The sequence below is a fragment of the Eretmochelys imbricata genome, chromosome 1, assembly GCF_965152235.1.
Source record: "Eretmochelys imbricata isolate rEreImb1 chromosome 1, rEreImb1.hap1, whole genome shotgun sequence".
NCBI lineage: Eukaryota > Metazoa > Chordata > Testudines > Cheloniidae > Eretmochelys > Eretmochelys imbricata.
In genome coordinates, this window is record NC_135572.1 from 346,026,889 (window position 1) to 346,042,202 (window position 15,314).

The window sequence follows — 15,314 nt, forward strand, 5'->3', positions numbered from 1 at the left end:
ATCACTGAATAGAGCAGATATATGCTGTATAATTCCACTCATCCTTTGCCCATAAAAAGGAGTGAAGTGATTTACCAGGATTTACAATGCCTGCAGTATACATCAACTAAAGGGGCCATGAATTGATTTGCAAATCATTGTAATTACTCTTGTGGATAATAAAACAAACCATCGAAGTTGTAATGAAAATTGTAACAGTTATTTTGTACCTGAAGAATACTACAGCCTTACAGTCTGATCCAAAGCCTGAACACAAGTCTTCCTGATGACTTGAACAGGCTTTTCAATCAGGCCCTTTTTCTCTACCCTTGGATTTAATTGTTAGAGATTTTACTTTAAGAACTTGAGGCAAGTTAGAGGAGGTGGTTCAAATGCCACTCAAAAAGGGCCTTGTATCAAACATTCTTTTAAGTGCACAGAAATGATGGAAAACCTAACCGAAAGATATCTCCAAATGTCTCAGGGAATGTCTGCACTATAATCATCAGCCAACCTATGTAAGGTTGACTTACAACCACTTCAGTAATTACTGCAGTGGTTCATGTCCACATTGCCCTTCTTCTGCCGGTGATGCGGTCCTCACCAAGAGTGCTTCCATCAACTTAAGAGGGGAAATGTCGGGGGCTGAGAGCCAGGGCTCTCAGCTCCACACCAGGAGGGCTCTCAGCTGCCACACTGGGCTTCTCGGCTCCCTGCCTCACGTCATCCTAACACTGTAGCGTAGACCAAGCCTCAAATTGCATATGGTACACTCGAACTAGGTTAACCTACCACCTGTATTAGCAGTACATGCAGAAAGAGGCTCCTGTGTTATCAGCACATTTTTGTACAGGAATGAGGCATGGACTCTTATACTCTTATCAGGAAAAGACACTTAACAGCTTTCATATGCATTGTCTTCATTAAATCTTTGCAATCTCCTGCAGGGGACAGAGTCACCATCACGGAGGTGTTCAAGTGGGCCAGTATACTCAGCATGCAAACACTCCTCAAACAGAGATGCCTCCGCTGGGTAGGGCATGTGCACCGAATGGATGATGGGAACATCCCAAAGGACATCATCTATGGCAAACCGACATCTGGAAAAAGACCCAAAGGACACCCAAAATTGAGTTTCAAGGATGCGTGCAAGCAAGACCTCAATGAAATGGACATGGATGTGGATAACTGGGAAGATCACACTCAGGACCACAGCCTTTGGAAACAAGAGCTTAACAAACGTCTTCTAATACAGGTGGTAGGTTAACCTAACTCAAGTGTATCATATGCAATCTGAGGCTTGATCTACACTACAGTGTAGGGGCACTGTATCCATGATTTATCAAGACTGAAGGATGCCTACTAGAGGTCTGACATGAGTAATTAACACATGAAGGGAGGCCTCATTTGTTGGAAGATAGAATTAGAGAGGTAAAAATATCATTGGGATGAAAACAGAACATTTGTGCTAAATAAGGTAAATAAATAGATCAGAAGGCGGAAAAAAGAATGTGACCCAGCTAAGATAAGAGGCGGAACACCTATGGAACCATTTACTAACAATGGACAAGATAAATTAGGAATGGAGAGATGAGGTAAGGAGTAGGTCAAGTGTGGACAACACATGGACACAGCATCCTGCACAGGGATTGGTTCCTACACGGTAGCCAATCCAAAATGTATGATGCAATGTATAGTAAATGCAATGCGTAAATGTATATAAAGGAAGAGGTTTTCTGTATAACTTTGTATGGGTAGTATGCCCTATACCCACTCCTATTCTTGAGTCTGATCAACACAGCATAGTTTGCTGTAAGCCAAATAAAGGAATCTGAGTGATGAAATCGGAAGTTTAACTGAGATTTTTGGATCCCAGAGAACTGGATGAAGTGTTCTTTCAGAACTGAACAAGGTGTTCTGATAAGCCAAGTGGAAAAGGTCTCAGAGGGAATCCCACTATATACTAAAATCATTTACTGAAAGGCAGATAAAAATAAAACAAGAAGTTTTGTTTATAGGAGGGACAAGGTTTTCAGCTTGATACAGAATCCAATTAAAACAGGGAAGTTTTACTGCCTATGAACTACATTAGGTTATTTTAAAAAAACTGGCTTAAGGCTCATACTACACCAAACCCTGAATAATCTGTTTTCTGTTAAATTAGTTAAGTGAAATACAGTGCTTACATGAAAGATAAATAACACTGACTGCACTGTAATTAGTGTGCTGTGTTCAAGTCCTTGTTAGTCTATTTCTGTTCCATGAGGGAAGTTCTTATATTTAAGAATTTTAAAGTGATAGAAATGCCAGCTTCATGTCAGAAGCCAAACATTTAAAAGTTGGAAATGTAGCCAGTCATATTCAAGATGCTCTGACTAATCAGATTGTATATTGTTTATGATCTATACTATAGTAGCACCTAAATTGGAACCCCATGGTGCTAGAGACTGCACAAACACAATCCCACCCTGACCTAATTAGCTTGGTATAAATAAACAAGACATGCAGTGGGTGGGAGGGGAAAGAGGCACAGAGAAATGAGGTGATTTGCCCTTGGTCACAAAGCAGGTCATGGGTGGAGCTGGGGTAAGAAACCAGGTCTACCAATAGCCCGTTCAGTGCCACACTACCTCCCAAACAACAGAGCTTCTTTTACTTGTTGGACAGTTCAGGAGCACAAAGGTAACAAAATACAAAGAAACGTACATTAAAAAGTTTTTTGGCTGTTATTTTATGTCTGAGCAAAAGCTTTTTCATCCCACTAAATACAATCAAATCTATTTCTCTCTCTTTTTTACAAGCGCATCCAAGTGAGAGGGCACACAATGTCTCCAGTTTTTACCAGTTCAGCATTTTACTTCCATATGCTAGTTGCATTTCTAATTTCTGCTTGCCAAGATCTATGGCACTGGCATTTAATCAATAGCGTAATTAATAGAGACAACCTTGTGATTCAGCAAGTCTAATCATTTAGCCTGTTTGACTGTCTATGTTCATATGAATAATTTAGCAGTTCAGGAATGCTATGAACGGACTGGATTAAAAGCAGGATGTTTTATTCAAATACCTTTTATTTACAACAGTTCATCTAGGAGGAGGCCAAAGTGCTTCACAGATTAGGAGCAAAATTAATCCCACCTTAAATAAATACAACTCTCACTCAAAATCAACAGAAATTGCCAAGGCTAAATTTGCCCATATTATCTACATCTCTATGGAATAATTCACCCTATTACCAAACTAAAGCCTGCTTTTGCAAAAACCACCACAGTATTTTACACTAACATTACAAAACAGCTTTTAGGAGGGAAAGTGAAGTGTAACTTTTCCCCAAGTGAAAACATGTCAGCCTTTAGATTAGATTGTAATTACCTATACCACAATTTGCCCAGAAGCCCAAGTCTCTTGCTGGGCATCTTTATACAATGAGAAAATAGGGGACACAATCCCATTAACTAGCATCCAGGCCTTGGGGTCATCATACAAGAAGGCTGAGACCATCAAATCCAAACGGGACTGAGAGTCTAAAATGAAGTCCTTACTAAGAACAGTTAAATGTCTATCCTTGAGCTAAGGGAAAAAGCAAAGCCAAAATATATCCCCTGCATGATGAATGACGATGAAGAAGCCCATGGGCTCATAAGTGTCTTCTGTTTACTTTGGCCAAAGCATTTTCCATCAACCTCACTGGCAGTGGCGGATTAATGATTTTGCCGCCCCTAGGCCCTGAAATAATTGCTGCCCCCGGGCAGCTCCCCGCGCCCCCCCGCCCCTGCTCACCTCTGCTCTGACTCCTCCCCTGCGTGCGCCGCTGGGTCCTGCTTCTCCCTGCAGGCGCTTGTGCGCAAAACAGCTTCACGCAGCTGGGGGAGAGGGGGGAACGCACCACGCTCAGGGGAGGAGGCGGGGCCGGGATTTGGGGAAGGGAACCAATAGGGGCAGGAAGGGGGTGGAGTTGGGGCGGGGACTTTGGGGAAGGGGTTGGAATGGGGACAGGGAAGGGGTGGAGCTGAGGCAGGGCCGGGGGGGTGCGAGCACCCACTGATGCTGGGGGAAGTTGGTGCCCCTGGTTGCTTTTACAAATTTGCCGCCCCTGCAAATTGGACGGCCTCGGCATTAATACACCGCTGCTCACTGGGATTGGCACTAAAATTTCAATGTGTGCATTTGCATAGTGGCGATAGAAGCAAACCCTCTGTTGGATTATTAAACCCTCTTTAGTAAATTGTACTGATATACTGTCCTCTTACCCACCAAGGCATGGCACCATTTTAAAATACCATATAACAAGACTAAAATTAAATAGCCAAACCTAACAGACAGAGAAGCATTACTAGAAAAGAAATATGGAGGTGTCCAACACAGGAGTGGACTTAGAAAAATCAAATCACAGGAAAAAGCTAGAAAAACCACACTATATGAAGCATCTGGTTTGCTGTAAAATAAGAATAGTGCAGGTTTTCACTGAATTGCATTATTGTTCAATTTCTTCTCTAATAGGATCCAGTTGTTTAAATGTATTTCTATCCCCTCTATGAACTTTTCAACCTTACTGCCAGGTCCATAGAATTTTTCATTTGAGTACTCTGATGCTCCATGACTAAAATATGTCTCACCCAAGTCCACTCAGGGTTGGCAAAAAAAAAAACTTTTTGTAATTTAATTTGAAAGTGTTTCAAGTAATTTATGGCACACTTCAGCAAAAGGAGGCCACAAATCCTTTTATAATGAGATAAGGCACTAAGACTAGTCAAATTCAAAGGTATGATGATGCATTAATGCTGACAAGAGGTGCACCACAGCACCATCATAGCCCAAGACCACTAGTTTAAGGATTATTTATTGGTATGTGTTTGTATGGCAATCTAGTTCCCAACCCTTGATTGGAACTTTGGGGTGCTATTTTAATACAAATTATACAACAATGAATTTGTGGTCCTGCAGCAATACATAAAGGCAAGACATATATAGCATTTCTTTCACACACAGTACAACTGGGTGGTTTACAGAATAAAGAACGTGGCCTGCATGAGCAGTTTACAATCTAGTATTACACACAAAATGCAGTGTTGTCTTCCTGAGACGACAGACAGCTCGTGTCTCTGCAGCTAATTAACATTTTGGCAAACAGCAGCAATGTCAAATTGACAAGCATCTCATCAGTTTCACTGGTGCGCTTTAGAAACCACACTACAATTTCTGTTTTCCCAATGTGACCCCTAGGAAGACCTTGGAAATAGAGGGTAGGTAGAGAGTAGAGAAGCAGAGACTTATTTCCTCATTTCCACTCCCACATTGCAGGAGACTAAAGGGTAGAACAGCAGAAACTCTGCCAGTAGGCTCTGTGTGACGGAGATGACTTCTTCCAACAATTACAGAGTGTGAAGCTTCATATTTATAAAAAAAAATAAAATATGTACTAGCTGGATGCTCATACTCAAGATTGACTCTGCCTGGTGACTTTAAGGACAACATCCTGGTAGAAACTCCAGCATCTTACCTCTCCCTAGCACCTGTGCTTCTCATGAAGGCACAAGCCGTAGACTTTGCTAGTGGAGCTACTCCCACCCTTGCATTTCCTACCTCTGGCTAGTAGATTTAGTCCTCCTGCTAGTAATTACTGGGTACATTTCCCCAAGACTTATAAACAAGTAGCAGCAAATTTTAAATGGCCAAAATTTCCAAGGACAACACATAAGTTGCACCTGCAAGATCTGCACACCCGATGGGCAACAATGCATGTGCTCAGTAGGGTTAGCAGCCTCCTTCCCTCATCTCTGGGGAACAGCCGCGAGGAGGATTTTGTTGGGAAAACTATGGAAGCTTCCAGACCTGCGTCTCACTCCCCAAAGCAGCCAGCGCCAGCTACAACAGAAGGCACCACATGGGTTAAGTCGGGGTCTTCCAACTCTTTATGGATGGAGAGGAACCTGCCTGAGGCTTGTGGCTAAGCAGCCTCCCATCCCCTCTGAACAGCAGGAGCCAGAGCAGTTGCCAAAGAGTTGTCACAGCCTCCAGAAATCTTCACTTGACTCTGAAAACTTGAGCTCTGGATAGGTTTTTCCTCATTTGCTGTGTTATTGTTACTGGCGCGGCCTACTGCAACTTCTCACCTGCCCCAGCTCATTCCCCTAGTCCAACCTCCCTCCCTCCCTCCTCAGTTCAACCTCATTTCCTCATTTCCATACAGTTCTCCTCTCCTCTGCCATTTCCTCTCTTACTTTCACAATCCTATCCTATCTCCGACCTCAATTCCACTGAATGACCCTCCCATCAGAACAAAGACACTAAAATTTAGCTATCACCACCCTGATCCGTTTGCATACGCGCTATCACCTTTTCCTCCTCCCTTTATCTTTTTAGCTTTTAAGTGTATAAGTGCTTCTGAGCAAGGACCATGTCCCATGCTCTTGGCTGGAAGTTGAAGCTAGACAGATTCAGGTTAGAAATAAGGAGCATATTCTTAACAGTGAGGGTAATTAACCATTGGAACAACTTACCAAGGGTTCCAGTGGATTCTCCATCACACAAAATCTAAATGAAGACTGGATTTTTTTTTCCTTCTAGAAAATAGGCTCTAATACAACAACAGCTATTGGGCTTGAACCAGAGTTTTAACTGAGGGATGTGTGATGTAGGAGGTCAGACTAGATGACCACAACGGTGCCTTCTGGTCGTAAGAAGCTTTGAGTCTATGACTTTCAGTGTTCGGACACTGCCTAGCAAGCTATGGGCACTGCCATAATATAAAAATACAACTCCCCGTTTTGCATACACAATGTGAGCTAGGCGTTTGCAATGACGGCCGATATTGCACAAAACTTAACACCCCACCCAAGGAAAAGTCTGGCCCTACATTTTCCAGGATAGGGCAATGCACATGGACATTATAACTTGCAGAGCTGCTTTGACTTCACTACTGGACTGAAACCATTGCTAAGCTCCACAGAGAAATTTGGGGACCAGGGTGAAAATTTTTTGCACCTTGACAGATGGCAAAGTCTGTTGCCAAAGTTGCAGGACCAGAAAAGAAAGCAGTTGCACAGCAACAGCACAATTAAGTTTCATGTTTTAAACAAGAAAAGGCCTCATTACATTGTAAGTGCTCTGGGGCAGGGACTGTCTTCTTTGTTGTCTGAGTTGACAGCACCTAGCACAATAGGTCCCTTGCTCTTGACTGAAGTTCCTAGGCACTACCACACAATAAATAAGCAGCCAACAACTACTGGATAAAGCTTCCTCCCAAATATATAAAACTGGATTATTAAACTGGGGTTTTAGTTTAGTCATGGAAGGCATTTCTCCCCCTCCTGATCTTGATTTTCGAAGAAGTACTTTTTAAGCTAGACAATTAAATAGAATTTCCAAGATGGTTCTTAGCAGGGTACCAGCAACTGGAGTTAAACACTAATTAAGCTTCAAGTTAAAAAAGCGGTCTCTTCATTAAACACAACACTTTCATTGCAAAGAAATAAATTTAGGATGAGTCACATGTTTCAGAGGTCTGGAGGTCACAGATGCTAAATGGTCTTACCCAACTGACTGTACCCTCCTAATCAGAAGATTGAAAAAGAAAAAACCCAACCCCTGCCTAATCCCATTGTACTCTTATAATTTTATCTCTGACGACAGAACGACACACTTCCGAGCAATAGTATTTGTCCAAATGCAACAAAAGGAACTGGGATCAAGGAGCTCCAGAAAAAAAAGGAGAGGTGACACAGCAGCAGAGGTCTCAGTTTCCTCCCAGCCAGCAATACTGAACCCAAAAGTATTAGAAGCTGTAAATGAAACGACTGAAAGTGATGCCGGACCACAGTGAAGACACGTAATAATAAAAACCTCTAGCAACAAAGAACCGAGAGAGAAACGTCTTGATTAGAATGTGATTCAACTCTGATAATAGTGCATTTAGTCCACAAAGGTATTCTTGGTTTGTAGTCAGGGTCAGAACCCATTACTTTAATAAATAAATAATATTTTACTGAATTTTACCCATTAACACTGCAGAATCAGCACAGCTAAGAATGAGAGTAAGACAGAGTCCATTTCCTTCTTACCCGATTGGAACTTAGTAAACAATTCCATTACCCCTGTATAGCAGTGAGGTGGGTTGCCCAGGTATTACTGAGGGGATAATTTGGCGTATAGAATCTTTTTTCTCATGCATCATCATCACTAGAAACAAAATCTGGTTTCACTCTCATCTTGGAATCCGAATTTGTGCAGAGTTGGCAGTTAGAAAACAAAAAAGAATTTTTTTAGTTGTGTATGGAAGTCACTGAGAGACAATGAATCAAACTCCACAATGACTTTTACAGTTACTTTTCAGAGAAGATTTATAGGAACTATTACTTTAGATTTGATCAAATTAATAAAACTATCTGTCTGAACTATACTTACGGCTGAGTAAAGTCACGAGTAATGAAGTCTGAACTCTTGAAGAGGAGGAAGATATCGCTGAGGGTTTTACATTTCAGAGAACTATTCATTGCTATCCAGTAGGCATCCTAAACAAGAAGGAATGATATCATTTGAAATGTACCTTTACGTGCCTTATCAATAGCTGATATACAACTACTGCACACCACTTTGAAGTACGAGTTGACAGGCAGGACTACAAAGATGGACAACTGATTTTGGCAGGAGTTTCTCTTCTCATCATGAACACATGGCTGAATTAAGCTATTGTTCTGTGCATGGACATCTACTGACATCAGTGCAAATTGATTTTATTTTCTCTACAAAGCACTAATAAGTGCCTATCAAATGAAGAGAAGAGCTGAATTTTTGAGGACACGCAGACTGTACCTCTTCCCATATAAATTCCAGCTCATGAAACAGTACCTGGGTGATGCAGTGCCGTACGACATCACTCAGGAAAGGCTGTGCAACTCGACTGCACCAAATTGTACTGCAGCAGCACTCCACTGAGAACTCTGCTACTGCACCAGCCTCCATCAGTGCAGTTACTCTCCTCCCAAGTCCCAGATACATCAAAGAATTGATTACAACAAAGTCTGTTAAAACATTTAGGATTTAATCAGTGTTCTTACCCTGGGAGCACTCCAGTTGAGCTTAGGGAAGATGCTGCCTCCCAAGGACGTGATAGCTTCTTGAACTTTAAGTGCAAACTCAGGGAATTCTGGTGCCTAAATGGAGAACAGAAGGTAATTCACGTTCATTTAATCAGGGAAAAGATTAGCTTTAGAAATAGAATTAAGGATGTAAATTACAGTTGCAATAGATTCACATGCAAATCCAGTATTACCACTCAAAAACCATGAGGCAGGCTCCAAAAATCATGAGATTTTAAATAATTTTTTGTTTTCTGGTGCTTGAACCTTGGCCGTTCATGTTTTCAAGCTTTTCTCTGCAATAATGAGGGCTGGAAACTTACTTGTTTTTTAAAATTAAAACTGAGGTTCCTGGGCTTTAGAAAAAAAACTGTATCACAAGACTGATGATAAAATCATAAGAACTGGCCACACTGCAAGTCAAACAAATAAGCAACTTTTAAAGAGACACCTGTAGGAGAAGTCCAGACTATAGATAAGGAAACAACATTTGACAAGATTAGAATTTTTTTCATGCTGATTTTAGGCATTTCAAACAAATGGTCTTTTTTTGGGGGGTGGGGGAGGGGTGTTGGATGTTAGACATTCCCCTAAAAATTTTGCACCCAAATATTGTAGCATTATGCCAAGGTATGAAAGTTAGAAAGTGGAACAATAAACAAAACTGACTGGTCTAATTTCAGTGTTGAAACTGATACAAGTGCAAAAGTAAATAAGCCAGTTAAATAACAAGAATATGCATCAGATCTTAACACCTCACTAAACTAAAAGTTAATTTATTAGGAATGTGTGTGTGTGTGTGTGTGTGTGTGTGTGTGTGTGTGTGTGTAAATAGACACACACACACACTTTAATATTTATCACTTAACATGACGACATCCCTGTGGAGAAGAGCAAATCTTTAAACATCTACGTACACAATCCCAGATCCCGATCTCCAAGCTGTTCTGCACCTGAAGTTAATAGGGCTTCATGCAATGTGGCTCCCCCGGATGGGAAAAGAGCTTGTAGGGCTGGGGCCTTGAAGACAGTCTTGAGTAATACATGTGTTGTTAACTTGCACCAAGAGAATAGACTGTGCTGGGAATCTTTGGCTTTGAAAAAGAATGTGATGCTTGTTTAAAAATAAATGATTTACTGTATAGTAGAACACCAAAAGTAGAAAAAAAAATCCCGCACGATGCTACAAGCACTACTAGTGTGGGTGGCTAGCACAGAGGAAGGAATAAATCTCTGCCCTTCAAAAGAATATCAAAGACTTGTGGACAGTTGCCAAAGATTTTTCATCCTGAAGAATAAATAAATGATGTCACAGTAAGCAGTGTTTAGAAAATGCTATTTCCATCAGTGTTTATATAAAATGCATCTCAAAAATAACACCTAGCTTAAAGATAAACTAAGATCTTTCTTCTCCCCTCGCACCCAGACTGCAAATTATAAAACTTTACATCCACAAGAATATTTTATAATTTCAGAGATCCTTTTTTAGCTTCTCCCAACATGATTTCCCACCAAATCACTTAAAAAAAAAAACACATTCCACTTAAGTGGAATGATTTAAGTTGTGCTTGGTTCCATATGTTCTGAGTTTTTACTTACTGCACTTTTTAGTTTTCAAGAGCAATCGTACTTGAAGTTCCTCCCTCCCAACCCCGCCCCAAAAAACCTGAACAAGCAATTTTTTGCACCATCTAATTACTTTTCAAGGTCTTCTACGGTGACATTCACCGAGTGATAGCTGGCAACACTGATGCTCTGTCACTTTGTGTGCATGCAGTCCGATCAGCATGAAGGTGCTGGGAGTGAAGGGGCATGCTCAGTGTAGATGGCATCTTCTGAGCATTTAGCAGCCAAAATGTAACAAGTCTCAACTGACCATGTGCGAACTGTGATTTTCAGAGACTCAGAACGCAGCCAAATTCAGGCAGCAAAGGCCGTATTCTGGAACTAGGGCAAAATTTGTCATATTTCATTTCCCTGCTCCAATGCATGGTAATGTTAAAAATTCGCAATAAAAATGATTGTACACATTTTGTTTATCATGAGCAAAACAAATTAGTCCATAAGCTTGTTGTAAAAAATTACTGAGCAGTTTTTGAAGTTCTCCACTCTCCCACCACAAAAAAAAAAATCAATCTGGTAGACATCTGCCATGGAAAACTTCATCCCAAACAGTTAAAGTTTGCCAAAGTTCTAAGCAGCTGAAAATAGGGTACTACAGTGGAAAGTGTCAAGCACCCTTAATGATAGGTGTAGCTACCTGGACTACCTCCAATTATTATTTCTATTGTTAGCTCCTAAGGACCCCGGACAGGAAGTTGGGCTCCATTGTACTAGGCACCGTGCCAAAACAATACAAAAGAAGTCCTTGCCCAGCATGCTCACAACCTAGGACAAAATTAGATCCAGAATCTTTAAAAGAAATTGAAGCTGGTTTCAGTCCATCAGTTCCTAAAGAATCAACTTTGCAAAGACCACCTCTTTTTGCAGAACAAGTATTATAGTAGAAAATCAGAATATGCTGATACGTCACAAAAACGTCATCCCACTCACTCATGCTGTGAACTAATCAGACACCAAAAGAAGTCTTTTAAACCCATTTTTCCTGTGTTTTCTCAATGTCAGAGCACTCATGCTGCTTTTATAACCATTAGTACAGCATCACTGCCTTGGTCATATAGTCATAGAATTTAAAGCCAGAAGAGACCACTGGATCATCTAGTCTGATCTGCTGTATATCAGAAGCCACCACCCGCACACTAAACCCAACAACTGAAATTAGACCAAATATTACAGCCCTCAGGGGACTAAACTATTATGTGCCACACCAGTGCCTGAGGCCCTTGAAAAAGCAGGGAATTAAGTGGGATATATCCAGATGATTCTGGCAGGTGACCCACATCCACATGCTACTGTGAAAGGCAAAAACACCCCAAGTAGAATGGCAGGCCAGTGTTGCGGAAGCTTGTGTTAGCAGTGTGCCTGTGCTGTATAGTGCCTGGTCTGTGGACAGAGGACTGAATTCTATCGGGCTGTCAATCTGGCCCCTTTTACCAGCATTCAATTTGATCTTTACTGTCATTAAGTAACTGTGAGATGACGGTCTAGAGCCTTTCCATTTTAATACATTCCCTGCCCGCCCCATCCCTGCACAAATGGATTTCTTTGTGAGGTTTATGCAGCTGGCTTTCCTATGTAGTTAACTTCTCTATCATGCATTTCTTAAGTGTTCATAGTGGCCATGACAGCCACGGCTGCAGGGCACAAAGTAAGGTTCAGAATGTAGATATTATGAGCCAAGTAAAGAAGTTATTTTCACTGAATCTGAAAAAGATAGTTGGCTGTGTACGTGTGATGGATTTTCTTAGTAGTTTTTCTTTTAAAATACTTTGACATTTGAGAAGGCACTTCGTGTTCATACAGCAGTCCCACAGTCCCAGGCTACACCCTGGGGGGATCCCATCACAGTTTGTCTTAGTGATTGGCTGAACAAGAAGTAGGACAGAGTGGACTTGTAGGCTCTGAAGTTTTACATTATTTTGTTTTTGAGTGCAGTTATGTAAAAAACAAAAAATCTACATTTGTAAGTTGCACTTTCAGGACAAAGAGATTGCACTACAGTATTTCTAGGAGGTGAATTGAAAAATATTATTTCTGTTATCAGAGGGGTAGCCGTGTTAGTCTGTATCCACGAAAACAACGAGGAGTCTGGTGGCACCTTAAAGACTAACAGATTTATTCGGGCATAAGCTTTCGTGGGTAAAAACCCCACTTCTTCAGATGCATGGGTGAAAATTACAGACACAAGCATAAATATACTGGCACATGAAGAGACTAGCTACCAGCTATTTGGATTCTCTCCTCAGACCCTGTGCTACGGGCACTCCTTGCTATCTTCGAGACACCACCAACTTTCTGTGGAAACTACAATGCATAGATGATCTTCCTGAAAACACCAGCCTGGCCACCATGGATGTAGAAGCTCTTTACGCTCTTTACACCAATATTCCACACAAGGATGGACTACAAGCTGTCAGGAACAGTATCCCTGATGAGGCCACGGCACACCTGGTGGCTGAGATCTGTGACTTTGTCGTCACCCACAACCATTTCAGATTTGGGGACGACTTATACCTTCAAGTCAGCAGCACTGCTATGGGTGCCCGCATGGCCCCACAGTATGTCAACATTTTTAAGGCTGACTTAGAACTACTCTTCCTCAGCTCTCGTCCCCTAGTGCCCCTCCTCTACTTGCGCTACATTTCTGACATCTTCATCATATGGACCCACGGGAAGGAGGCCCTTGAAGAATTCCACCTGGATTTCAACAATTTCCACCCCACCATCAACCTCAGCCTGGTCCAGTCCACACAAGAGATCCACTTCCTGGACACTACAGTGCAAATAAAAGATGGTCACATAAACACCACCCTATACCGGAAATCGCTATACTTACCTACATGCCTCCAGCTTCCATCCAGGACATCATCACATGATCCATTGTCTACAGCCAACCCCTAATACACAACTGCATTTGCTCCAATCCCTCAGACACAGAAACACCTACAAGATCTTTATCAAGCATTTTTAAAACTACAATACCCACCTGCGGAAGTGACGAAACAGATTGACAGAGCGAGACCCAGAAGTCACCTACTACAGGACAGGCCCAACAAGGAAAAATAACTGAACACCACTGGCCATCACGTATAGCACCCAGCTAAAACCTCTCAAGCACATCAACAATCTACAGCCTATCCTGGAAAACGATCCCTCACTCTCACAGACCTTGGGAGGGAGGCCAGTCCTCGCTTACAGACAGCCCCCAACTTGAAGCAAATACTTACCAGCAACTACACATCACACCACAGAATCACTAACCCAGGAACCAATCCCTGTAACAAACCCCGTAGCCTACCCTGTCCCCATATCTACTCTAGCGACACCATCAGAGGACCCAACCACATCAGCCACACCATCAGGGGCTCATTCACCTGCACATCTGCTAATGTGATATGTGCCAGCAATGCCCCTCTGCCATGTACATTGGCCAAACCAGACAGTCTCTACGTAAAAGAATAAATGGATACAAATCAGACATCAAGAATGGTAACATACAAAAGCCAGTAGGAGAACACTTCAATCTCCCTGGACACTCAACAACAGATTTAAAAGTAGCCATTCTTCAACAACAACAAAAACTTCAAAAACAGACTTCAAAGAGAAACTGCAGAGCTAGAATTCATTTGCAAATTTAACACCATTAATTTGGGCTTGACTAGGGATTGGGAGTGGCTGGCTCACTACAAAAGCAATTTTCCCTCTCTTGGTGTTGATACCTCCTCATCAATTATTGGGAGTGGACCATATCCACCCTGACTGAATTGGCCTTGTCCACACTGGTTCTCCACTTGTAAGGTAACTCCCCTTCTCTTCATATGCCAGTATATTTATGCTTGTATCCGTAATTTTCACTCCATGCATCTGAAGAAGTGGGGTTTTTTATCCACAAAAGCTTATGCCCAAATAATTCTGTTAGTCTTTACGGTGCCACCAGATTCCTCATTATTTCTTTTATCATTTTTACATTGCAAATATTTGTAATAAAAAATAATATACACTTTGACTTCAATTACAACACAGAATATATATGAAAATATAGAAAAACATCCAAAATATGAGTTGGTATTCTATTGTTTAACAGTGTTAAACAAAACATGACACTTTACAAAGGTAAAATACAACAAATAACTCACAAAATCCCTTATCTGAACAATTTACAATCTAAGGCACCAATCTGAAAAAGACATAGGTGTGTAAGTAGCTCCACTGACATCAGACACTACTCACAAGCGTAAAGTTAAGCACATGTGTAAGTCTCTACACATTCAAAATGCAAGGGTATAAACTCTAAGTGAACATATAAGCTATTGAAGGTAGAGATCAGGATAGGTGTTTGTACAGTGCTTAGTACAATTACTCCTGGGGGAAATCCTGTGCCATTGCGTACACACATATTTCATGTGCCATGCATATTTTTAATTCTTTTTTTTTTTTAAACAGAAAAAAAAAAGTTTCTGCTGAAAAGTTGCTGAAGTTCTGCCTTTTGCCCATCAGAGGGCGCTATGGTGCTAGAATACAGCAGCCGCTCCTGGCAAACCCCAGCTACAATAGGGAAGAGAAAGAGCCTGCCTTCTTCACAGTGCCTGTTGGGCCAGGTCAGGAGATATGGGGAGACAGACAGTGTGGGGCTGTTGG

General features: G+C 41.5%; 1 protein-coding gene across 1 annotated transcript in view; it reads right to left on the bottom strand.

Annotated features, from left to right (window-relative positions):
• The window catches only part of CDC123 (cell division cycle 123), a 74,225-nt gene that overhangs the window by 51,877 nt on the left and 7,034 nt on the right, over positions 1-15,314 (bottom strand). Inside the window, exons 5-6 of the mRNA XM_077836537.1 lie at positions 9,036-9,131; positions 8,383-8,489 (exon numbers count right to left, since the gene is read on the bottom strand). Coding sequence (XP_077692663.1) covers positions 8,383-8,489; positions 9,036-9,131 — 203 coding nt within the window. The remainder of the gene's footprint in view (positions 1-8,382; positions 8,490-9,035; positions 9,132-15,314) is intronic.